This window comes from Musa acuminata, chromosome BXJ2-9 (genome assembly GCF_036884655.1).
Source record: "Musa acuminata AAA Group cultivar baxijiao chromosome BXJ2-9, Cavendish_Baxijiao_AAA, whole genome shotgun sequence".
Lineage (NCBI taxonomy): Eukaryota > Viridiplantae > Streptophyta > Magnoliopsida > Zingiberales > Musaceae > Musa > Musa acuminata.
Window position 1 is genome coordinate 44,424,138 of NC_088346.1, and position 27,122 is coordinate 44,451,259.

At 40.7% G+C, this 27,122-nt stretch overlaps 2 protein-coding genes across 2 annotated transcripts; one reads left to right on the forward strand and one right to left on the reverse strand.

The window, feature by feature from the left end:
* Positions 1-276: 276 nt before the first annotated feature.
* LOC103998793 (photosystem II stability/assembly factor HCF136, chloroplastic) lies at positions 277-15,736 on the forward strand. Its single transcript, XM_009420378.3, has 8 exons — positions 277-811; positions 1,830-2,065; positions 2,966-3,096; positions 4,131-4,263; positions 13,264-13,386; positions 14,309-14,383; positions 15,113-15,228; positions 15,441-15,736. The coding sequence occupies exons 1-8, from the start codon at positions 475-477 to the stop codon at positions 15,505-15,507; spliced, it is 1,218 nt and encodes a 405-aa protein (XP_009418653.1). The 5' UTR covers positions 277-474; the 3' UTR covers positions 15,508-15,736.
* A 4,946-nt stretch (positions 15,737-20,682) lies between these two features.
* Positions 20,683-23,904, reverse strand: LOC103998794 (BTB/POZ domain-containing protein At1g50280-like). The gene is made up of 3 exons (XM_009420379.3): positions 23,307-23,904; positions 22,042-23,223; positions 20,683-21,496 (listed from the first exon to the last, which is right to left on the reverse strand). The coding sequence occupies exons 1-3, from the start codon at positions 23,367-23,369 to the stop codon at positions 21,083-21,085; spliced, it is 1,659 nt and encodes a 552-aa protein (XP_009418654.2). The 5' UTR covers positions 23,370-23,904; the 3' UTR covers positions 20,683-21,082.
* Between the last annotated feature and the right edge of the window lie 3,218 nt (positions 23,905-27,122).

Genomic DNA, 27,122 nt, shown 5'->3' on the forward strand with positions numbered 1-27,122 from the left:
AATGTTTTTTATTTTCTGATGCATTTCACTTTTTTTTCTTTATTTTTTTTTTCATTCTACTTTTGCATTTGTTTTCCCCATTCTGAGATTGTGTGACTAAAAAATTCCGAGATTAATTTTGAGATATTTTAAGTTGAAATCAAATTAATTTTGATATATATATATATATATATATATATATATATATATATATATATATATATAAACCATTTTGCTTTTTTAAATCAAATTTATTTATTTATTTGGATGCCATGCTGTGTTACGTCTTCCACAGCGTGCGAGTCTTATCCACACAAAGCATTGAGAAGCCTCGACGACACCAGCGTAGCTCCTCCCACCACCACACGAGCAGAAACTGAAGGCGGGGATGCGCTCCCGCTGCTTCCATCTCTTACAAGCTTAAGACGAATACCTGAAAGAGAGAGAGCGAGAGAAGGAGATAGCAACTCCCTCGCTTTCCTCCTCCACCCAACAATGGCGACCCTCCAACTCGCGCATCTCAACCAATCTCTCCTCCCATCCTCCTCTGCCTCCCCTTTCGCCGCCTACACGAGAAAGACCCCCGGTCGCCACAGCAGCCGGCGTCTCCTCCCCATCGCCTCACTCCCCTCCGGCCCCGCCCCCACGACTCGCCGCGAGTTCATCTTCGAGACCGCCGCCGCACCCCTCGCGCTCGCCGCCCTCGCCGGAGCCCCCGCCCCCGCCAGGTCCGAGGAGCCCGCCCTCTCTGAGTGGGAACGTGTCTACCTCCCAATCGACCCTGGCGTCGTCCTCCTCGACATTGCCTTCGTCTCCGACGACATGAACCACGGTCCTTCTCTCCCTCTTCGTCTTCGTTTCGCGATTTAAGCTGCCTTGAACTGCTTGAGAACTTGGAACGCAACATCTGGAATGCATATTAAGTGTGCTTTCATGATTGGCAAGTAGTTTCCCCCAAAAAGCGTTCATAGCAGAACAAAAAAGATGATTGCTTGTGTTCTTTCTTTTATATTAGCTGATGTTTTCCCTTAAACTATGATCTCTTTGTTCTCCAATTTGCCACGCATCTGTTGGACTGATTTAGTTCTGTTCTTAGTTGGGATGATACTTATCTACACCATTAACCTTAATTGGCTCAAATAGATTTCAAATTACGTTAACTGGAGTTGCTTTTATTACTGTCTTCATCGAGTGTCTTGGCGTTAGGTACTATTGGTAGCACATTTCCATCTTGGAAAGCCGTCGCTAATAGCAAGAGACATCGACTTTTTCCTGAGATACCACCTTTTTCTCTGTTGTCTGTTAAGGTTCTTTGACAATTTCAACTCTAATTTTGTTCTTCAATCCATGAGTTTCTTGGTGTTAGGTACTCTTGTAGCACGCTTCCATCTTGGATAGCCTTCCTAATTGCAGGAGATATTGACTTTTTCTTGAGATATCACCTTTTCCTTTGTTGTCTGTAATTGGTTCTTTGGCAATTTCAACTCTAGTTCTGTGCTTGAATCTATGTTTGATGGACGCTTGAATCTTTGAGCAGTGTGTTACTATGGCTACCACAGCTTGTAGTATTATGTTTCACATTAATAACAAAAGAAAGTATTTTTTCCAATATTTAAGAACTCATTGTTTGTTTCTGTATGGCATGCAATTTCTAGCATTAGCTTTCTCTAAAGAAAAGCTCTTTGTGTATTTGTTAGTTTGTTTGTTAAGCGACGTATGGCCTTTCTCACCATTATTTTCTTTGCCTTTTAGTTTCTTGTTCAGCTGTATATAGAATGATTCTAGGTTCTGTGAAATGTGAAGGGTATATGTTTTACATATGTGATAAAAAGATAGTCAATATTCTCCAGGTTTTCTTCTGGGAACAAGGCAAACAATACTGGAGACAAAAGATGGGGGAAATACTTGGGTCCCACGATCTATATCTTCTGCAGAAGATGAAGATTTTAATTACAGATTCAACTCCATTAGCTTCAAAGGAAAGGAAGGGTGGATTGTTGGAAAACCTGCTATTTTGTTGTACACTTCAGATGCAGGTGAAAGCTGGGAAAGAATACCTCTTAGTGCTGAGCTTCCTGGGGATATGGTAATAAAATTCTACTCGAATCATGCTACTCTCTGGGTTGTATAAGCACAATTCCATCTACTTCGTGTTTATAGCTAAGAAGCTATTATAAGTTTTCATTACTTCTGTATTTCTTGCTGCTTTCTTTATTTGAAATGCATTTTGTTAGATCCATTTTGTATCTCAAGATTCAATTAATAACAAATTCTTTAAAACACTGGCTATTCTAAATCAATCTTCTTGATTGCAAATTATTAATTAATCTCAACTTTCTGGTCAAAACCAATAAAGGAATGATCTTGCTGGAAAATTCCAAGTGTTCCCACATGTAGGCAATTAAATTGTAAATTGAGTGGACTGGCCTAATTCTCTTTTTTTTTCTCATTCAAAATTTGACTGACCTGGTCCATAGTCTACTCAATTATCCTAGTACTTCTCTATTTACCTGGGCTTAGTTTCATGAACCTCTTTGGACACCAGCAAATGATTTTTGGAGTCTAGACAGTTCTGACTTGCTTAAGCACAGCGATCAACTGATAAAAAAAAAAAAGCAGGTGTCAAGAATTCCCCAAAAATATTATTTGAAATTAGAAATTTGATATAAAATTATCAAACGATTTTTTTGGAGGACGAAACCCTTTACATTTAGTTGGATCCAAATGCTAGCACTGCAATATATTCTTGAAAAACTAACTGTTAGTCTTCCTAAATAAAAAAGTTGCTGCAAATGCACACAATCCATCTACAACATAGAGAAAGCAGGAAACTTTGTATTACATCAATTTAAATGATTGTGATGTTCAAAGAGTTGCGATCATCAAACATCAAACCCGACCAACTATATTCAACTGGCAATCATTTCAGCTTTTTCGTATTCTAGTTTTATGTCACATTTAAAAAGATACTTTACTGCTGGTGCAGGTTTACATTAAAGCAACAGGGGAAAAAAGTGCAGAGATGGTCACTGATCAAGGTGCAATCTATGTTACATCAAATCGAGGATACAACTGGAAGGCTGCTGTTCAAGAGACTGTATCAGCTACTCTTAACAGGTATAATTATGGTTTTTTAGCTAATCCATCCTCAATTTAATCCAAACACCTTGGGAAATATTTAGTGTAATCATTGTTGGCTAGTTATGATTTGAGACCTTAAAATTTGAAAAATAGAAAAGATTTCTTTGGTGCAACTTGCAGGTTTAGAATTCTTGTATGATGGTTGTGCTAAACCATTTAGTGAGATGCAAGAACTTGGTACTGTTGCTTCCTGTTTATTGAAAGTTGTTAATAACTATGGTTTTTTTTTTTTCAATATCTAATACTGGATTCTATTTTGGTAGGCTAGATATTGATATACTGTGATTTTCTGTGTTGATCAAAATAAATTTTCTTTAGATAATTTTCTTTAGAGAGTAAGTCTTGGATCCATGGTAAAATTGCTTTGCAACCTACATAATCAGTATTCGAGTCACAAAAAGTCTCTTTACTTGTAGATGTAACACTGTATGTTAACACTCCCAAACCCTACATTGGCTGAAACCTACCTCATGAAATATTTACCCTTTTATCGAAATACCATTTCTTAAATGTTCCATGTGAATATTGTTGAGATATGTCAAATCTGCTGTGATTTGATTTGATATGTCAAGATCTGCTATGATTTGATTCTTGACATGCTACCTTATTTGAAGTGATAGACTAGGATATGATTGCTGATTCATTTGTAGTTGTATTACCTTATTTGTATACATTTGCTAGTTGTATATTTCATAGATTAGCACCTAGATTTATTTAGATAGCTCTTTCCTTTCTTTCTTTTCTCTTGTTTGACTATATGTACTTCATCCTGTATACAAACAAAGGAGAGAAATAAGAAACTCTCTTCTTCTATTGTATTGTTCAAATATTGTCAGGCAAAATTTTGAATTCATGATCTTAAGTGATACAACTGTTGTAATTTACATAAGATGCAATCTCCAATGTTGCTATCTTTTGTTCAGCATCACCATCAAGTTTCTACTGCCAATGGCACACAGTGACTAATTTTTTTCTGTTTGTTTTTCTTGTCATGGTTATTTATTGTGCAGAACAGTTTCTAGTGGCATAAGTGGTGCGAGCTATTATACAGGAACATTTAACACAGTGAATCGCTCTCTAGACGGCAAATATGTTGCTGTCTCGAGTCGAGGAAACTTCTACTTAACGTGGGAACCTGGACAGGTTTGCTTTTGAACTTTGATTCTTATGATATTCCCACTTAAAATTCTACACACCAACATAATCAGATAGAAGTACCTTACTATGCTCATTGACTAGTTCTGAATCAAAGATGTTTTATCATGACTTCTAAGGAAGTTGCTGTTCTTTAACTCTCAGCATGACATTGACATTTTTTCTATCAGCTGAGCATATGTTATTACCAAGGATTTTAATCTCGTATCGTACCGGTGTATCGAGCTTTGTTTCGTACGGTATGGTATGGCGTACCGAGCGATATGCCTAAAATAAGCATAAAACCCTCCGAAAATACCTGAAATATAGAAAAAAAAAAGTTAGGATAGGATTTTTAAGTTAGAAATAAATGTACATTTAGTATAGTTTTAGCAAAACTAATGTCAATTAGGTAAGAATAATACTTCATATTTTTTTCGGGCTTTAAGGAGTAGCCTTGTGTAAGGTTTGCAATTTCGGTCCGTTTCGGATCATCCTTCCATTAATAGCAAATTATTTATAGAAAAATTATTTGAATTGTTAGATTATTTTGTATATAATTTAAATTTTAATATTCAAATGAATTAAGTAATCACATGTGTAGATACACCTGATTCTACCACCAAAACGAATGACGAGCCTCCACGGGTGGTGGATCGGGGTCCTCGATCCTATGTATATGTATATCAGTAAGATATGTTTGTCGGACCTAATCCTGAAATTGATCCCACGATATAGTGTATTGATCAAGATCTTCAATTTCGAATACGGGCGGTACATACTGGTCTATCAGCAGATCGGTACACGGACCGTCCTGTCACGAACGGTCGTCGCGCACCCGCAACAACTCCGTTCAACGAACCGTTCGTCGCTCACCCCCGCATGTACAGCTGCTTGACAGCATGTTTTCTCATGGTTTTGGGTCATTTTGCTTGTAAATATGTAAGTTCGAACAAGCTGCAGCGTTGCAAAGCGATCGCTCACCGAACCGAGCAAAACAGCCCCAAAACAGCCCAAAACGGCTCCGTTTTCGCGTGCCGCGGGAGGTGAGCGGAGTGCTGCCTCCGCTCACCAAAATGTCAGCCATCTCAGCACCCAGGAACCCCCCGGGTGGCACATGGCTGGATGGGGCTTCGGTTATATACCGGGCGTTGAACACTCTTTCGCAAGTTCGCACGTGACCTTTACGGGAACTTGGTTTTGCGCCCGGGACCAGGTGAGCGGCTGTTTGTGGGCTTGCAGCTGTTCGTTCATCCTTGAAAGCCTTGTTTTTCTCCCTCTCCCTCTTTTCTCTTGTGCACACAAGGTGTTCGACGATTTGCTTGTAAAGCTTCCCTTTTCGCGAGACTTCGGGACTTGTCCGTTGCTCGTTCTTTCGATCTAACTTTCTTTCTCTTTTACAGGTCCTTCGGGACCTGCGAGAAGTTACAAAGTGGCTGATCCTTGCGGAGCAAGATCGCAAGGGCGAAGCGCGACTTAGGCAACGCAAGCTAAGTTCGCGTCTTTGCCACACGGGTGACTCGCGACTTAGGCAACGCAAGCTAAGTTCGAGTCTTTGGCCGCAAGGGTGCCTCACGCCTTAGGCAATTCCAGCTAAGGTCGTGACATTGTGGTATCAGAGCGGGCAAGCTCTTCGATCGAACAGCGAACGAACTTCGCAACTTCGCCATGGCAAAGCATCGTGGTGAATCGAGCAAGACGGGGCAAGCCAGAACCTTGCCCCAAGCAGCCGCAGGTGGGCTGCATGTGCACACTCGCTCTCATGCTGTTGGAGCCGCTCACGAGGATCGCGGCAGCGAACAGGATGAGCGAGAAGTTGGCAACTCTCCGCGAGCGGAGGAAGCGCAATCTGGTGCGCTAACTGGGAAAAAGAGTCATAAGGAGAGACTCACGACGGCGGAAACCCGCCTGGATGTTCTGGAAGCGAGCATGGAGGAACTCTACCATGGCCAACAAAGACTTGTTGGGGTAGAGAGCTCGCAAGAGGAAGCGGAGTCCAGGATCGACAAGGTCGAGGCCCTAGTAGACCGACTGTCTGATGACACCAAGGACTCCGTGCAGCACTTACAAGATGTTGTGGCGGAACTCACCGCAAAGGTGGCCATGCTTACAAGAACGCTAAATGCGGGAGGAGGCAACACCCGCGCTGCACCGTCACAAAATTTGAGGGCACCTGAGCCCCATGGATATGGAGGGGCCAGAGATGCCAAGGAGCTCGAGAACTTTCTGTTCGACATGGAGCAATACTTCCGAGCTACGAGGCCCGATTCTGAAGATACCAAAGTTTCTATAGCAACAATGTATCTGAATGGAGATGCGAAACTTTGGTGGCGAACTCGTTGGGAGGAAATCCAACAAGGTCGGTGTCGAGTCGACACATGGGAAGACTTGAAACGGGAGTTGAGAACTCAGTTCCTACCGGAGAACACAGAGTTCGTCGCAAGAAGGAAGTTGAGACAACTCCGCCAAAGTACCACCATCCGAGAGTATGTGAAGCAGTTTTCTGCACTAATGCTGGACATACAGGACATGTCCGAGAAGGACAAGTTGTTCAGCTTCCTTGATGGTTTGAAACCATGGGCTCAACAGGAGTTGAATCGAAGGAATGTTACCGATGTAGTCGGGGCAATTGCAGCTGCAGAAAGGCTTACCGACTTTGTTTCCTCTGAAGACCCAGCGAGAAGGAAACAATCTTCAGGCAATCGCCCTCCAAAACATTCTCGAGGGAAGGAGCTCGGGGGCGAACACAAGAAGAAGAGCTCCCACAAAGGGCCGAACCCGAAAGGCAAGGCCTCAAAACCTGGAGGATGCTTCTTGTGCGGAGGACCGCACATGGTAAGGGAGTGCCCACAAAAACAAGCACTCAATGCATTGACGGCTTCCATCCACCCTCCCCGATCGGACAAGGGCAAAGCTGTCGCCCTTAGCTCAAGCAGTTCTGAATCCAGCAGCGACGATGAGGAGTCGCAAGGACCCCGAATGGGAGCAATGCGTTTGCTGAACGCTATGCGGGGTCAAGTGGGGGAGAACATGAAGACGAAGGCACAAAAAGCAGGAAGTAGCGAGCTGATGTATGTGGACATTAAGCTAAATGGCCAAATGACCCGTGCAATGGTGGATACGGGCGCTACCCACAACTTCATAGCCGATCGCGAAGCACAGCGACTTGGGTTGACCTTGGAGAAGAGCCCAAGCCGAATGAAAGCGGTGAACTCGGAGGCCAGGCGAATCTCCGGGTTGGCGAAGGGTGTTCCTATCAAAATCGGGACTTGGAGCGGAAACACCAACATGATGGCCGTGCCACTGGACGACTTCCAAGTGATTCTTGGAATGGAGTTTATGCACGCGGCGAAGTTGGTGCCGATGCCGTTCTTGAACTCCCTATGTATGATGGGAGGCGATGACCCCTGCGTGGTTCCCGTCTCTCGGAGAGGAACCAAGGAGCCCCAACATATTTCGGCATTACAATTGAAGAAAGGGGTGCGAAAGGGCGAACTGACATTCGTGGCTGCTATGAAACTAGAGCCACTCAACGAAGAGGCCATTCAAGAACCTGCTGTGGTGGCGAACGTCCTGAAGGAGTTCAAAGACGTTATGCCACCCGAGTTGCCGAAGACTCTTCCACCACGCAGAGGCGTGGATCACAGTATCGAGCTGGAGCCAGGAGTGAAGCCTCCAGCGAGACCACCCTACCGCATGCCCCCGCCAGAGTTGGCAGAACTCAGAAAGCAGTTAGGTGAACTGCTAAGCGGTGGTCTCATCCGCAGCTCAAAAGCACCTTTCGGAGCTCCAGTTCTCTTCCAGAAGAAACAAGATGGGAGCCTCCGATTATGCGTCGACTACCGAGCCCTCAACAAAGTAACAGTGAAGAACAAGTATCCCATCCCGCTCATTGCGGACTTGTTCGATCAATTGGGCAAGGCGAAGTATTTCTCAAAACTCGACCTTCGGTCGGGATATTGGCAGGTGCGCATTGCTGAAGGTGACGAAGCAAAGACTACTTGTGTGACCAGATATGGAGCGTTTGAGTTCTTGGTGATGCCTTTTGGCTTAACCAACGCTCCGGCCACATTCTATACTCTCATGAACCAGCTATTCAAGGAGTATTTGGATAAGTTCGTGGTCGTCTACTTGGACGATATCGTCGTCTACATCCAAACGCTCGAGGAGCATGTCAAGCACCTTCGGACGATTTTCAAGGTTCTCAGGGAGAACACGTTGTTCGTAAAAAGGGAGAAATGCTACTTTGCTCAAACTGAGATCCTATTCTTGGGGCTTCGAATCGGTGATGGCTCCATTCGGATGGACAAGTTGAAGGTGCAAGCAGTTGCGGAATGGCGAACTCCAAAGAAGGTGCCAGAGTTGAGATCCTTCCTTGGTTTCGTCAATTACTATCGACGCTTCATTGCCGGGTATTCGAAGCGGGCAACCCCACTGACGGAGTTGCTGAAGAAGGAGCAGCCTTGGAAGTGGTCGGACAAATGTGAGATAGCATTCCAAGACCTGAAAGCTGCTGTCCTAGAAGAACCAGTGCTCAAATTGCCAAACTATGGAGAGCCCTTTGAAGTCCACACAGATGCTTCGGACTTCGCTATTGGAGGAGTACTCATGCAGGAAGGTCATCCGGTGGCCTACGAGAGCCGCAAACTCAACGAGACCGAGAGGCGGTATCCAGTGCATGAGAAGGAGATGACAGCAGTGATTCACTGTCTACGAGTTTGGCGACACTACCTTCTCGGGTCGCGATTTGTGCTGAGGACAGACAACATCGCCCTGAGTTATTTCCAAACTCAGAAGAAGCTCTCCCCAAAGCAAGCACGGTGGCAGGACTTCCTGGCTGAATTTGATATGGCAATGGAATACAAGCCCGGGAAGGCGAATGTCGTGGCCGATGCGCTGAGTCGGAAAGTGGAATGCGTGAATGCTGCACAACTGGAGGGCAGAGGCCAAGCAAGTCAGTTACACTCCAACTTCCTTTCCCGAATCAGAGATGGACTGCATAGTGATCCCCAGGCAGTTATCCTGATGCAGCTCATCAAAGAAGGCAAGGCACGACGATTTTGGGTCCAGGAGGGACTTGTTTACACAAAAGGGAATAGGGTTTATGTTCCCCGAGTGGATAATTTAAGGCGTGAACTCTTAAAAGAGTGTCACGATTCCCTTTGGGCTGGACACCCCGGCATTCACAGAACGTTGGCTCTCGTGGAGAGGGCCTTCTACTGGCCAAAGATGGGGATTGATGTGGAGGAGTATGTTCGAACATGCCTTACTTGCCAACAAGACAAGGCGGAGCAGCGGAAGCCGGTGGGACTTTTGGAGCCGTTGCCCGTACCAGAAAGGCCATGGGAGAGCATTTCCTTAGACTTCATATCAAGCTTGCCACCTGTAGGGGGACTTGGATCGATACTCGTGGTGGTCGATCGGTTTTCAAAGTATGCAACTTTCATTGCTGCTCCCCTACATTGTTCAGCTGAAGAGGCGGCCAGACTGATGATGAAGGGTGTAGTGAAGTATTGGGGAGTCCCACACAATATCATTAGTGATCGTGATGCTCGGTTCCTGGGACGATTCTGGACCGAGCTATTCAAATTGTTAGGGTCAAAGTTATACTTCTCTACAAGCCTCCACCCCCAGACGGATGGCCAGACTGAAAGAATAAATTCGCTCTTGGAGCAGTATCTCCGGCACTACGTGAGTGCCAATCAACGAGATTGGGTGAAGCTGTTGGACATCGCCCAATTCTCCTACAACTTGCAGCAGAGCTCTGCATCCAACAAGAGCCCCTTCGAAATTATCACAGGACAACAACCGTCGACTCCGCACACTATGGCAATTGGGTATACTGGGAGTAGTCCATCAGCCTATCATTTCGCAAAGGAGTGGCATCGAAATGCCGATATTGCGCGAGCTTACTTGGAGAAGGCGGCAAAACGGATGAAGAAGTGGGCAGACTTGGGAAGGCGACCACAAGAGTTCAAAGTTGGCGATTTGGTGTTGGTAAAGCTCCAACCAGCATCACTCCAATTCTTCAGGAACAGAGTTCACAAAGGATTGGTGCGTAAGTATGAAGGGCCCTTCCCAATTATCAGCAGAGTAGGCAATGTTTCTTACAAGTTGCAGCTGCCGGCGTGGTTCAAAATTCACAACGTTCTTCACGCCAGCAACCTGAAGGCCTACCATTCGGATCCGCAAGATGCTTCTCGAAGTGTTCCAACTCGGCTTCCTCCCATCACAGCGTCCTACGAGAAGCGAGTGGAAACCATTCTGGCGGATCGTAAGATAAAGCTACCCAGCGGAGCGGAACAGACAGAGTACTTGGTGAAGTGGCGAAAGCTTCCCCGAATTGAAGCCAGTTGGGAGCCTGAAGACGCCCTGCGACATGAAGAAGAAGTCATCAACAACTACCAACAAGCGTCGACGAGGGCGTCGACAGTTTAAGTGGGGGAGAATGTCACGAACGGTCGTCGCGCACCCGCAACAACTCCGTTCAACGAACCGTTCGTCGCTCACCCCCGCATGTACAGCTGCTTGACAGCATGTTTTCTCATGGTTTTGGGTCATTTTGCTTGTAAATATGTAAGTTCGAACAAGCTGCAGCGTTGCAAAGCGATCGCTCACCGAACCGAGCAAAACAGCCCCAAAACAGCCCAAAACGGCTCCGTTTTCGCGTGCCGCGGGAGGTGAGCGGAGTGCTGCCTCCGCTCCCCAAAATGTCAGCCATCTCAGCACCCAGGAACCCCCCGGGTGGCACATGGCTGGATGGGGCTTCGGTTATATATCGGGCGTTGAACACTCTTTCGCAAGTTCGCACGTGACCTTTACGGGAACTTGGTTTTGCGCCCGGGACCAGGTGAGCGGCTGTTTGTGGGCTTGCAGCTGTTCGTTCATCCTTGAAAGCCTTGTTTTTCTCCCTCTCCCTCTTTTCTCTTGTGCACACAAGGTGTTCGACGATTTGCTTGTAAAGCTTCCCTTTTCGCGAGACTTCGGGACTTGTCCGTTGCTCGTTCTTTCGATCTAACTTTCTTTCTCTTTTACAGGTCCTTCGGGACCTGCGAGAGGTTACAAAGTGGCTGATCCTTGCGGAGCAAGATCGCAAGGGCGAAGCGCGACTTAGGCAACGCAAGCTAAGTTCGTGTCTTTGCCACACGGGTGACTCGCGACTTAGGCAACGCAAGCTAAGTTCGAGTCTTTGGCCGCAAGGGTGCCTCACACCTTAGGCAATTCCAGCTAAGGTCGTGACAGTCCGTTACCGGACGATATATACATGTATATATATATATATACATGTATATATATATATATACATGTATATATATATATATCCATGTATATATATATATATCCATGTATATATATATATATACATGTATATATATAAATATAAATATATACATGTATATGTATATGTATATGTATATGTATATGTATATGTATACATGTATATTATTTATTTTATTATATATATATATTTATATACCGAACGATATACTAAATGGTATACCGCTCGGTATACAGTACCATATCGTATCGAGCGAATGTCGAAACTTCGGCACGGTACGATATTTTAATCCTTGTTATTGATCTACTATATGCTATTGGTGAATCAATATGGTGATAGTCGTAGGTTTATCGTTGTGAATCAGTGTCTGAGGTGACTCCTGAGGCATGTATTGGTGAATGTCAGAACTTCTACTTTCGGTACTGATCTGTTGCTCCATATTGTACATCTTGATTAAAAAGTTCCTTCTCTTAATCCTCTCAAATTAGCCTCCTAAATTTAATCCAATCCACAAATCGTTGCTTTGTTAAGTTTAGGAGAGTGAAAATGTGAGAATAAGAGAAAGATTGTGAGTAAAAATAAGTTTGAGAAAGTTTAAGAAAGTGTGAGAGTGAAATGGATTGAAAGGGGGGGGGAGGCGAGAGAAAAGGGTTTAAAAACCTTTTAGAATGCCTCCAACGATCAAATTGACCATTTGAAAACTGATATAAATTGGTAACGGTCGAAATCGATCGGTACTGACCAGTATAGGTCAGTAACAGTCGAAATTTCGATTGTTACCACTCGGTACAGCCCCATATCGCCCAATACGGGGCCAAATACCTGATACTACCCGGTCGCGGGCGGTCTGTGTGCCGTTCTGCTAGTGGACCAGTACGTACCACTTGTACCGAGTGGTATGGTACGGTATTCAAATCCTTGGTTATTACTGGATATTGTGGGTGTTTTCTACATTTGATGTGAAATCTATCAGCTCAAATGACAGGACATAATCTGACAGAAACAGAGCCAAAGGGACATGCTCTGTTTTTTGTTTCCTTTCAAACTCCTCTTATTGCTGAAAATCCTGCAAGGAGAATTTTGCATAATTGGGTGCAACAAAGAGGTTTGAACTGTTATATACTAGTTGGGATGACATATTTGTCTATCTTGGAGAATGACAAACTTGCGTATGTTATGTACAGACTTGAACAACAATATTTTTGCCATGTGTCTTCCTTTTGACTAGCATTTGAGGGCTACGTGGCTGCATAAACATATATAATTAATTCCTTGCTTTTACACCTGTGGTCCTTGGAGTGCATGTGTTCTCCAAACTCATGTTCACCCATGAGAGAAATTATTGATGGAGCATTTATCAACAATTTATATACTTCTCAAATTTAAATAAGCATAATGAGGCTTCAATTATTTTATATCTTGGTAAATGCTATGTTAGACATAAAAATAGTTCTTCAACATTTGTGCAGATTTGAAATTACTTATAACAATTGTTTCGATAACTTGTTTATGATTATCAACATATTGCAACTAAGCATAAGATATCAACAACTTTTTATACTTGCTTTGTAATTCTTAGTGTATGATGATGCCATATATCAACAACATTTAAACACTAAAATTTTCTTTTCTCCATTATTTCTTATATCTCTAGATTTTATTAATGTTGCTTAAGAATCCACAACCATATTTATCCTTTTTCACTTGGAAAAACTTGACCTTCTCTCCAGGCATTCTGGCAACCCCATAATAGAGCAGTTGCACGTCGTATTCAAAATATGGGATGGAGATCTGATGGTGGCCTTTGGCTTCTTGTGCGTGGCGGTGGACTTTATCTCAGTAAAGGCACAGGGGTAATAAAAATTATGTATAGTTGAAATAGAATTAAAAGAGAAAATGAGCCTATTATGAGTCATTTTATTTGTTATCATTTTATGCTCGAGGATTGGGATATGCAACTTTCTGTTGCAGATGTGAGAACATAGGTGATGAAAATAAATGGATTTTAACAATGATACTGTTGAAATTATGATGAAAGAATTCAGATTAAATATATTATACTAAATGGATGAACTATATCCAATAATCATCTAAATGAAGAACTAATTGCAACAACCATCATAATCATCACCAAAATGGTCATGATATGAGATAAAAGGGTACAAACAGGGAGTGTCCTCTATGAATCTCAGAATATCCGATTTAAACTGTGAATTGAAAATTTGGATTGTTAAAACAAAGTACCTTCACTTTCTGTGAAATACTAAAGGTACATTAGTATTCAACATAAAACCAATCTGATCTGCATTCATAATTTCTGTATCAGGGCCGAGATACTACAAATTAATTTCTGCAAGTGTTCTTTGGCCTCTTTCTTTCTTAATTAACTCTTTTCCATCCAAACGCTTTCTGGTCCTATTTAAACTATGTTTCTTCGAGGAAAAACCTTGTTTACTTGAGTTAAGTGGTTGATAACTACATATCCTGATATCTTTGACATTATCTTTGTGGCAGGTTGATATGTTATTTCACGTTTAACATTAAACATTTCTCCTAGTACAAGTCAGGTCATTTTTCCAGTAAAATGTTCAAAATCCATTGTTATTCTTTGATTCCTGAGTCTCTTGTTGCCTTTTAATTATATCAGGAGCAGAATTTTATTATATCATGTTATATTTAACTACTTGTCTTGATAAACATGTATCGGACTTGCTAGAAAAACTTATTCACATGACTTGTGAGTTTGTAATCAGAAGTATTCATTACATGTTGCAGATAACGGAGGACTTTGAGGAAGTTCCTGTCCAGAGTAGGGGTTTTGGTATTCTTGATGTTGGCTATCGCTCAAAGGTAAATATCATGAAAACATTAATCTCTGGGAATGTTGTCTTTCATTATTGTGTCTAAACAAAACTAGGCAAACTAGCTGCCTATTACATGTGCAATTAGAGTTATGCATAACAAGGTACAGTTCTTGATTGTTCAAAATGTTTGTTAATATTTTCATGTTTCTTCTTTTGCTAAACCATCCAGTTGTTTTGTTTAATGTGGAGGAAAATTGTGAGTAATTCTGTGGATAAGATTTGTGGTGCTTTCATGAATAAAAAAAGGGTGACCCAGTGCATAAGGTTCCTGTCAATAGGAAGGGTCAATATATGCATTCATGAACACGGAAAAAATCTTCAGTTATATGGACTGACAACTGGATTTTGTTTCATGTGCTTTCTCACCAAGAAGCCTTGTCCACATTTCAGATCGGGAAGGGATTCAACAAAACAGATGTTTTTTTCTTCAGTTCTTTGGGTCTGTGAACTCGAACTATTTTTCTTGAAGTGACCTGAAGATCTTAATATTCACTTAATCCAAGTTATTTGGGTCATCTCTGTCAAAATTGTAGGCATGACTAGACGGACTGGTAAGGTAAAAGGTTGAATGCAGTCCAAAATATTGTCAAATGCTAAAGTTTTATGACACTAAAAATAAGTCTATAATTTTTTGACAAGCAAGTCAAATCTGTCGTGCCAAATACCATTTACAACAAGTGGATATAACAACACTTTTTGTCAACTGCAACACCAGGATGAAGCTTGGGCTGCTGGAGGAAGTGGCATCCTTCTGCGAACCACAAATGGAGGAAAGACATGGACCCGTGATAAGGCTGCAGATAACATTGCGGCAAACTTATACTCAGTAAAGTAATATTTCTACACTGTATCGGTTCTTATTATTGCATCTATTCTCTCTGTCACCGGCATGATATGCCAACTTATGGCTTCCCGTCATAATATTCCATCGGTAGATGATCGAAACAAATCTGATGATCAAGTAGATGTAGAAAATCTTCGCACCCATGCACATCCTAGACTTGGAAATTAAAATGGTTCCTGATGAGCCCTTTTTTATGCAGATTTGTCACTGATGAGAAAGGTTTCGTTCTGGGAAACGATGGCGTCTTGCTTCGGTACCTCGGTTGATAGTTGATGTAGCAGATCATTTGAGGAGATTCTTCTAGCTTTTGTAAAGATGGATACAATATGCTCATTTTCTCGCTGTGAGATGCATTATATTTCCACCACAAGTTGTACAAGATTCTACATCTTGCTTAAATCAAGAAACCCGACTCTAATTTGGGTGATTGTAGAGTGAGGTTTTCCATGAATTTTGAACACAAACTTTTCAGTAAATATTCTCCTTTTTGTTTTATGTCATCCGTGTATATGACTTGTATCTATGTCAAATATACAATGCAAGATGGGTGCTCTATGCACAATTCAAAAAGAATTCCTTGTATTGCAATTACCCCAACCCTGTTCTTACTCTCCACATCCATCTACAGCACTCTAAAATTTTCCAGAATTAAAGCAGTCCATAACAGTTGATTAGTCTGCGGCAAAAAAAAAAGGTATTTAAGCTTAAAAAAGGGCATCTACTGGTATAAAATACTTCAATTATCATATCTTTATAAATCATTCTTAATTTTAACTCTTAATTTCGATGTGGAATTAAACCTACGTTATTGTTGTCACTCATATCAGGTCAATTAAAATTGCAACGGAAATCAACTCGATCGAATATTGATTTAATAATAATAATAATAATAATAATAATAATAATGATAATAATAATAATAATGATGATGATGATGATTATTATATACTATGATAAATATAAAATGCTTGGATCATATTATAAAAATATTTTTCATAACACAAAGATAATGTTTCGACGAATAACATGTGAGAATGAGAAAGTAATGAATTCCTTCTTATATAAATATTTTTGAAAAAAACTTTGATAATAAATAAAAAGATGAAGGCATTTCATTCTGATAGGAAATGTCATATCAAACATATGGTTGCCACTAAGTCACCCTTATTCAAAGCAAAAAATACAATCATCTTCCTAATATATTATGACAAGGAAAATGATTATAAGCTTCCTTCTTTTTTATTATGATAAGAAAGACAATTACATGATTTTCTCATTTATTATGATCATGAAGATAATCACAAACTCTCTTCTCATTCTCCAAAGAACCGAAGACTCCTTTTGAACTATTCAAACCCATATTCGGGACTTCAGATTACTAATTTAAATATCAAAGGGATCGAGTTAGGAAATTCCTCTCGACCTTTGTTTTTGTGCATGTGCCACCTTATGAGCATAGTATTTTCACCTTAGAAGCATGATATTTTTACCTCGGAGACATCTCGGACATTCCTATGCATACGGGTCTGGACCACGTCGGGTTGACCAAGACGTGAACGATATTTTTTCCTAACATTTTGGCGCTAGAAGGAGCACCCAATGTCGCAGAAACATTTGTCTACTAATCCTCTTAATAAACACTCGAGTGAGGAGGCCCTACCTTAAACCCGTAGTACTTTTGCCGCGGGGCGGGAGGGGGGGGGGAAGAGGACTTGAAATTTGTCAATGGGAATCAACATCATCCATAGGGGAGAGAGGACTTGAAGCCTGCCATGGCGAGAGGACCCGAAATTTGCCACAATGACCGGAAGACCTAAGATCGGCTACAACAAAGAAGATATATGAAATATATCATGGTGGAAAAAAAATTTGAAGCCCGATACGATGAGAAGACCCAAGATCCACTATGATAGAGAAGGGATATGAAATCTATCATGGTGGAAACAAGATTTGAAGCTCATCATGGCGGGATGACCCAAGATCCACTACGATGAAGAAGTGACATGAAATCCACTATAGTGGAAAGAAGATTTGAAGCCCACTATGATAGAGAAGGGACATGAAATTCACCATGGCAAAGAGAAGATTTGAAGTCTGCCATGCAGGATGACCCGAGATCCACAATAGTAGAGGAAAGATATGAAATCTATAATAGCAAAAAGAAAATTTGAAACCCGTCATGACAAGAAGACTTAAGATCTGTTACAGTGGAAAAATGACTTTAAATTCGTTACGATGGAAGTATAAGGTCAGAGGTGCTTGAGATACGTAAGTTGTAAAAACTCGACTTATGTCAAGAGAAATCCGCTATGACGAAAGTGTAAGGTCAAATATGCCCGAGATGCATAAGTCGGGAAAACCTAACCTATGATAAGATAAATCTGTTATGACGAAGATGCAAAACCAAATATGCCCGAGACGTGTGAGTCAGAAAACTTGGCTGCATTAAGATAAATATGCTATGATGAAGATACACGGCCAAATACATTGAGATGCGTGAGTTAGGAAAATTTGACCCATCCGAAAAAAAATCTGCTACAATAGAAACATAAGTCCAATGTGACCAAACCACCTTAATAAAAAAAACATGACCCACAAGACAAGATCTTGAATGTTCCCATGTCAGACGAACTAAACAATGCACTTCAAACCCCTCTTACAAGAGCTCCAAAACACGTCTTCATGGGAAGGGGGAATAAAATGTGAGATTCAAGTCACCCTCCACCCATCTACATACATAGTTGAAAATTCAAAGCAGGAAAACAATCATAAGCTTCCTTCTCATCCATTATTGACCAGTAAGGTAATTATAGAGTATCTTCTCATCCTTTATATATAAAAGGATATTTTAAACCCAATGCAAGGGACTCATTTTGAACTACTTAAACTTACATTTGGTGATTTCATATTACTAATTAGAATATCGAAGGGATCAGGTCAAGAAACCCCTTCTTATCTCTATTTTGGTGCATGTGACATCATGAGAGCATGATATTTTCACATTGGGAATATATTATTTCTACGTTGGAGACATCTCAAATATATATATATATATATATATATATATATGAGTCGAGATCATATCGGCCTGACTAAGTCGTCAACGATATTTTTTCCCTCTCACATTCTTATTTTGAATTTTGATTTGTATAACTATTTTGTAGATTCTAAGATGAAGTGCGACCACATGATGATAGTTACACGGAGACAAGATGTACAGAAATACACCCCAACATGAGTTGGATGGATCCACACGAGAAAAAGATTTGGAAGAAAAAGGTTGCCGACTTCTTCTTCTTCTTCTTCTTCCTCTTCTTCCGAGCCAATAATTGTCATCATCCAAGAAACACACAAATTTGCATTCAAACATGCATGGAATCAGAATTATTGTTTGCTCCAAACGCTCACCGACAATGTAGCCAGTAATGTTGAACTGTTGAAGTCAATTCTATCTAATATTTCCTCATAATTAGTCTTACATGTTAGGATATGATCATATTACTTTGTAACATGGGACAAAATGAACAAGTAGAGTTACTAAGATATGAGTAATGATGATGAAACTTATTTTTATTTTTATCTTTTGTCACATATTAAACTTTTAATTCCTCTCTAAAGAATAAATTACTTCTCCTAACATCATCATTTTTCTTTCTTTATGCTTCCCATGTCCCTTGTTTTCTGTTTTTCTACCATATGATCTACATATTTGATGAGATGGATTTAAACTTCTTTTGGTGGATTTCATGTGCTTGTTTGCACAACCATTCTGTCAACTATTTCCTTTATCAAAGTTTTTCTAAAGCCTATCACATATTCATTGTTTTTATGACCTTTTGAATTCTTTATCCTTCTTTTTCTACTTCAAACTTCCTCTTCAGTCTGCTCCTAAATAATAGCTTACTTTTCCTACCATTATTGAGTTTCTTCACATATTTTCTTTATGTTCCTCATGTCCCTTAATTATCTTTTCCTCTACCTTATAGACTACAATTGATGAAATTGATACAAACTTCTTCTTGTGGAATCATTTTCTAAATCAAAGTTTTCCAAAGCCCCATGACATCACAACTGATCTATTGACATCTCTCTTGCTTTTGAACAAGTTGTAGATTTCCTATTCAAAAAGGGAAGAACATATGGTATATCTCTCTCTCTCATAGAATCTATGTTAACCACTTGTTGATTATAATGCATCCTTAGAGCCTTAAATAATTCACAACAGAGACTGACAGTTTCTGCACTTAGCCCACTGCTTTTGGTTTTTATCACACACAGCTTGTCATGCATTGAGATGCCCCTTTGTTGCACATTGTGATTGTGATGTTTTAACAACCTACACATCCATCTAAAAAAGGGAATCTAATAATATTATCTCATTCATTTGTACAGTAGCTTGTGACTTGTAATAGGACATTTTGATCATTGATCTCAAAATATTTGTTTGTAAATAGCTATTCAGATGTGGCTTTCCAAATGCAATCATTATTTTTACAATTTAGAGGAAAATTGTATGGCTTTCCAAATGCAATCATTAATTTCGAACTCTGAGTCATTTGATCTCAAGAACTGTACCCCTGCTACAAACATTATCATACTGTAAGATTCTTAGTTTAGTTTAAATGAGATTTTGAATCATAGCACCCAATGCAACAATTATGTCAGCTTTGTAGAGATGCTTGAAATCCCAATGCATTGAAACAAGCAATGCTTTAACCATGAAATCAAAGGTGAAGAACATATCCCAAAACAATCAATAATTAGGACAGCTGAAGGATTTATAAGATTCAACAATCCCCCTTCAGTTTCAATCATCTCACATACTTCATAGTGTAAATTCACCAGATGTACAACCCTCATGACCAGCTCATGTATTATTAGTCATCAATTGTCCAAAGGAAGAGACCCAAAAGAAAAGTAAGGTGCAGAGGCCCTATGGATACATCACTTGCTTGTCTTCTATGATATGATATTTTCTGTTAGTTTGGCTTATGTGGATTAAACATTGACTTATCTATTTATTCAATGATCCTCAAGAGTATAAATTGAAGGTAAGAGAGTTCAGAGCACAAGACATGTTGAATACTTAGAGTTTATGAAGGAAATTTTTCTCAATAAAATTTTAGGAAACCACTTGGAGAGTATAAATTTTATATGTCAAGCTAAATGGAAGATGTGGTCCATTGGAAACAGACACATTTTCCACCACCTTGTCTATATATGAAGGCATCCTAATTGTGATTATTTCTTGGATTCTTCAACAACCTACAAATGCATCTGAATATGGAACATAATCTACTTCACTTTTCGGTAACTTGCATTGATTTCTAATTGTATTTTGACCGTTCACTTGCAAAAATCTATCCACAAGTGGCTTTCCAAATGTTGATACTTGTTATGATTCTGAGTAAAAAGTGTTTAATATCAAAGATGTGGTGGAGATATGAATGCCTCTGGATTTGGAATAACCAAAACAAATATCAAGTGTATCATGTGCCAATTGTAGTCAGACTCATCCCTAAACATGTGGACACCTTTGCTGATGAATGAGGAAAGCAAAGGAAAGCTGAAGAACTCAATCAAACTCAGAATGACAATTAGGATACTTAAAAGCTTTACAATATCTGAAAACAGCCTTCAGTTTCGATGATCTGATATATCTAGAGCTTACTACACAAGGTAGGAATGAGAACAAATCAGTAGGTGGCAAAATTTTGAAACTGAATCAGAAGTAAACTTCACCTAGCAATGTACACCACTCAGATCTACTGAACTATACAGAAAGAAAAACCCGGTGTTGCGAGGTGTAGAGGTTGAGGAGGACAGTGGAGAAGCACACAGCTAACAGAGCCTTGACAGTCCCCTAGCATTGTGGTAGGACTTGTTGTTGACCATCTTGGACATCTGACCTTTCATCTCCCGGCAAACTTTCTCCAGCTCCATCACCCTGTTCTGCATTCTTTGCAGGTTGAACTTTAGCTCTTCCTTCTCGTCCAGTGGCTTTGGAGAAGCCCTCTTGTGCTCCACTGGCACGGCACATTTAACTCTTCTTAGCTTCTGATCTGTGCCATGCCTATCATCCACATTAGTCCTAATCTGGAGCTTGGATTGCTGCGAGGCCAGTGCTTGCACTGCAATCCCTGGTGGGATCCTCCTGTTCTTTGCAAGGTCTTTGCAGGCCTCGAGCGTGAGCTTCTCGTAGTTCAGGCATCGACACAGCCTCGTTCGCTCCTCGATAGAGAGTGTTGGATGTGACTGAGGCAAGATCAAACCAAATCAGCAATGACCGAAGGCAGATATGTGATCATGATCATGAAAGCATTCAGGTCAGCTAGTAATGATAAGAAATGAATTCATGTCAGAAATCTGCTGACTTCATATATAGCTGATCACTTGCAAACAGAAATATAGGATTGGGTTGTCATCAAGCACCAGATAGAACAGGATTGAATTGTGCCTCTGAAGATGTGGTACAGAAAAGATCAATCTGCCAGAACTTATTTGAGCTAGAAATGAAACAAAAATGTAAAGATCAAAAGGGAATTTTTTTTCCAACCTCCTACCAATTTATCCAAATGAATGAAGAACTACATTTCTTGAGAACACATTGCAGAGCTCACAGAAACATCAATGATTAAGCAGTTCCTTTCTTGCTTCTAGTAGTACTCTGTAACAAAGATTTAGAGAATTTGCAGAAGTTCTTGTACTCTTTATGTTCACCCAAACGACTGCCTATCTCTACATGCAATCAAACTGTAATCCAAGAAAAGAATTAACCGTAAAGGTGTTCGATGGTTTACCTCAAGATAGATGTCTAAGGCTCTGTAGACCCCATCGAAGCAGTCTCTAGCAGAGTCTGGGAGGCTCTCAGCCAGTCCAAGAAACTTAGAGACCTTCAAGCTCTGGTCAGGGGAGATCTCGCCCAAGTACTTGTCAATTAGCCTTCCAACCTTCTTCATCCTCTGCAGGGATGAAGCATTGCTCTCCTCAGCACCCACAAAGATCCTGACCAATCTCACCACCAGATTCACATCATAGGCACCATTATTGTGACCGGAGACCAAGAGATCATCCAAGGTGGCTTGGTCGAGCATGAGGCCCATCAACATCTCCAGTTTTTGCCTGCACTCCCTGCTGAGTCCCAAGCCAGAGACCACTCTCAGAACCCAGAAGAGTCCTCTGCAAGAAAAGGCTGTTCTTCCCATCAGTGCCACTCCATAGACTGCAGTGTCCGCGAGACCACCGTACTCTTCCTTGCCCTGCCCATGATTTCCACCACCACCACCACCACAAAAGCTTGCCTTTTGGCCTGCAGCTTTTAGGTAATACAAGAGAAACCTGGTCAAGATGAGGTTCCTGTTGTCGGTGCCATAGGCTCCGAGGGCCTTCATCATCTTCTCTATGATGGTGGGGGACAGATTGGTGAGATCGTCGAACCACCACTCCCTACCGAAACAAGGCTTGCTGGCCTCGGAAGTCTTGGTGGATGAAGAGTGCATTAGGCCGGAGGTCTCGGGCGACGAGGAGGAAGAGGATGAGGAAGGGCAGAGTGTCGCGGACGTAAGCGGCGTCCCTGAATTGGCCGAGATCTTCTCGAGGAGAGAGGAGATGAGCTTGTAGACCAGGCCGGAGGAATCAGCGGTGGGGAACAAGGTCTCGCAGCTCTTCAAGGCCGTCAAGATCTCGCTCCACGTCCAGTAGAACAGGCCTTCCAAGAACGTCTCCGTCTGCCTCAACAGATTGCAGGCGGCGACCTCCTCGGTCATCTCAAGAAGAATAGCAGAGCAGTGGAGGACACAAACGTTGGCTGGGCTCATCGCGATGCTCCCGCCGTTGTAGCAGAATCTTGACACCAACTCGAACCCATCCGGGCCGCCGGGGAACTCCATCATCTTGAGCGCCGCCCAGCCTTTGCCTTGGCTTCTCTTGCGCTCCTGCTTCACCATCTTCTTCATCCTCCCCGAGAACGAGCAGATGGTCTTCTGCATTAGAGCCAAGACACAACAAGATTCAGATTTCTTGAAACGATTCATCACATGGGAGGAGGGGGTTAAAGATCGAACACCTCGTGAAGGAGGAAAGTGTGCTGCCCATCGACAAGGACCTTGAGATCACAGAGCTCATGCATGGCTCCTGGACGCCAAGAAAGATGGGATGAAAGACACTAGGGGAGGAGGAGGAGGAGATAGAAAGCTCGCAAAGAGGAGGTTTAAGGATAGGGTGACTCCTTCTCACTCTACAGTTTCTTGATGGTTGTCTGTGTTTGTCTCTTCATGTATGCATGTAAGAGAAGTAGAAATGATAAGGTTCTCATCAAACCCACTCACATAAACGGGAGTCTTTCCAAGTGTTTTCTTCTTGTAAGTGGGGAATTGCATGGGTTTTGTCTGCAGCTGGTGACAGACTCAGGAAACCAAGAAGCTGTCTTTGCTCTAGTGTAATCGAACAGGCTTGTCACCATTAGGGTTTTAGGGCAGCCTTTGTGTTGGAGGGAAAGGCTTTGAGGCTGCATGATGGAATTGAATCCAGGGGATGATTACCAGGTGGAGGAAATGGACCATCATAAGGAGGGCAGCACCATCAGGACACCTCCTCATGCACACAAGTGAGGAAGAACCAAGTAGGGGCTGTGCCTTTGGTTTTTGAATGGAGGAGGAGGACAAATGGAGAAATGGTTGGCTTCTGAGGTTTTTGGGTGTGAGAGAGGAGGACAAAGGATTCCCTCGTCTCTCTTGGCATGGAGTGAGAGCTACTAAAAAAGTGGGAGGTCCAACATCATCCATGCATGTTTCTCCAAGCCTCATGCGTGGCTGGCCAAGCAATTCAGGGTGACAACAGTCTCATCTTTTCCAGCCAAGATGATTAACCTGGGTTAATTAGGGCAGAACAGGCAAGGAAGAACCCTAGGTATCACTCAAAGACAAGTGTCTGCAGATTAAAAGATGAAATCCAGAGGTGACCAGTATGACCTTGGTACTGCTTATCTATATGTATATTATTTGGTGATGCAACCAAGACCTTTTCTCCTAATGTGACCACCAAGAACATCCAAGTGCTTACTGTTAAGAAAACCCCAATAGGGAGTAGGATTTAGGCTGCAGGTTTGTAGGATAACTCATACTGAGAAGTTTCAGACTTTGTAGTGTATAATAATCAACATGTAAGTATTTGTTATTGCACTAATCCAAATTTATGCTACTTGTAATGAAGTAGATAGAACATGGAAGTAGCTCCACTACTACATGTTTCTTGTGATGGCTATAAAAAGATGAAGATTCCACCCTTTAATTTGAGGAACTTCATAGGACTTCTTGATGTGAACAATGTGAAACAACAGCCCAAGTTTTTGAAGGAGACATTGAGACAAGTTTGGAGTCCAAAGGAAGCTTTTGATTTTAATGCCAATGCCTGGCAAAATCTCCTATAAAATTATATTATTTGTCCAAATTATATGGCTAAGAGTTTGTCAAACCTGATTTTTATGTAGTGGGAATAATATGGAGTCAAGAAATCTTAAAACTCCAAAGGCCTTAGAAAGAATTCCATAAGCAAATACTTGTGGCTATGAGTTGTGTTCACTAATTAGTTCTTCACTATAGTCATTTGATAAACACTAATCAGTTCCTAACAATAAACAAATGTTATCTTTTGGTTACAAATGATAAACATATTGCTTTATAAGCCTAATATTCATCAATTATTATAGTCATTTGATCACTAATGATGGAATGGCTACATTACTGTGGAGCCTATCCTACAAGAATAGGTGATAGGAGTCCCCCACTGTACATATAATCATATTGTTTTCAATTGAAAGAGGACAACTTGTTGGCATTGATATGATAAAACAATATGTTGTATGAATTGCAGAAAAGAAAACATGCACTTTGTTGTTTTCATTAGAAACAAATAAAAATGACTGTTTTATTTTATTGTTTGTGTTCCTTAAATTACTTCAAGTATTTAACATTTTGGTTTGATTGATTATTGTATCATATTTTATTCAGCTTTAAAAGCCAATTAGTATTATGTTTGAATTATAATGAGGTTTTTGATCTTGTCAATCAACACTTAAATAATTACATGAAGAAGAGTTAAATGTTGGCCAAATTAACTTTTTTTTTTTTTTACCTGAGCACACAAAATTGTTAAGCATTATGAACACTTATGTATCTATATATATTATTATAACTCATGACAAGTAAGAATGTTAGTAAAATAATTCATGTATTGAATATATAATGAAATATAAAATTATCTTTAGCTGTGATTGTCAGAAAACAATTGATGTCTTCTATTCTATGTTTTATACAAACTTCATAGATGCATATACATTAATGCATAGTCATAAACCTAGTCATAGGCTAGACAAAAAAAAAACATTAATTCATTATATAAGGTGTGAATTATATATACAATCCACATTAAGATAATTTATTTTAATGAAATAAATTACTGGATGTCAGTCATAAATCATTTTTGTAATTGTTGTATAACCTACGCTTCGTAGAAAAAAAATAAAAGAAAGAAGGTTGTCTTGGATCTGTTTAATTATAATGATCCTCAAATCTTGTATAACTAATGTTCATGTTATTAATGTTTCATAGAAAAAAAAATATATAAGAAAGAAATTATTGATAGCTTAACTTCTAATATTTCTTATATGGTCAATATTTTGGGACATTTAGAACCAAATCAGAATGTTCTTGATTTAAAGAATACTCTTTTCTATGCTCACTATAAATAAGGACCTTTTCTTGGATGCTCAGACTAATTTGAGCATCAAAATAATTTTACCCATCATGCAAGTAAAATTAGGACCATTAAGAAATTTTCTTAAAAGAATCAATCATCTACGGATCTCGAAAAATTGATCGATTAACTCCATAACGATTATCGATTTCGACATTAACAATTCTAGGATGTACAGTATATTCACTTATAGATTTGTATACTCTCCTCTCCTATTCCTAAATGTACTTAAGAAAAAAAAGAAAAATCATGTATTGTGACTCAAGTAACATCTTATATCAGACAAGCACTGAGGAAACAAATTAGTAGTTACTAAAAATAAGGTTGGACTTTAATTGGGTTTTAGATTGATTCTAATAAAAAACAAGAAAGGAGTCTTAGATTTTTACTTGCTAATCAAACCAATGAGCCAGCTTAGAGAGCTATTAATTGGTTTCCTGCCTACCATGCATGAAAAGCACTCCATAAGCAGCAGAGAATTCCAGAATCTTGACGCTTCCTTCAGTAGCAGTTGTACTCAACATAGCAAGCCAGCAGATGCAGCTGCAGCTGCACCAATAGATTGAAGGACCTGAAATGTTCCCCCAAACTGCGATGCATGCCATGAGAATAACGCAACAGTGATCACCTTACTGTAGCTTAGCAGTGGCCAACCCTCTGTCTCTCCTCTTCCTGGTGTGTGTGTGTGTGTGTGTGTGTGTGTGTGTGTGTGTGTGTGTGTTCATGTGAGATGTGAGTCTTGAAGGTGTGTGTAGCGTAAGTTTTGAAGTCTGAGACCGGGAAAAAGGAACAGGGAGACTGCATGCTTGAGTCAGGTCAAGAAATGGATGTTTATGGTTTGCATGCAACTGGTTACGTCCTTCCTCTTTTGCAGAGGCCTTGGAAGTTGGCCATGGACGTCGGAGTCGTAGGACCCATGAACATGTGTGTGACAGTGCAAGGATCTCGCCAGCTACGTTTCAAATAATTGGCAAGACAAGAAGACCAGCCTCCCACAAATTAAGAAGCTCAGAAAACCTAATACTGAATCCTAATCCAACAGTCTCACAGAGAGAGAGAGAGAGAGAGAGAGAGAGAGAGAGAGAGTAATCACATTATGTCATCTGAATTTGCTTCTCCATTTTACCAT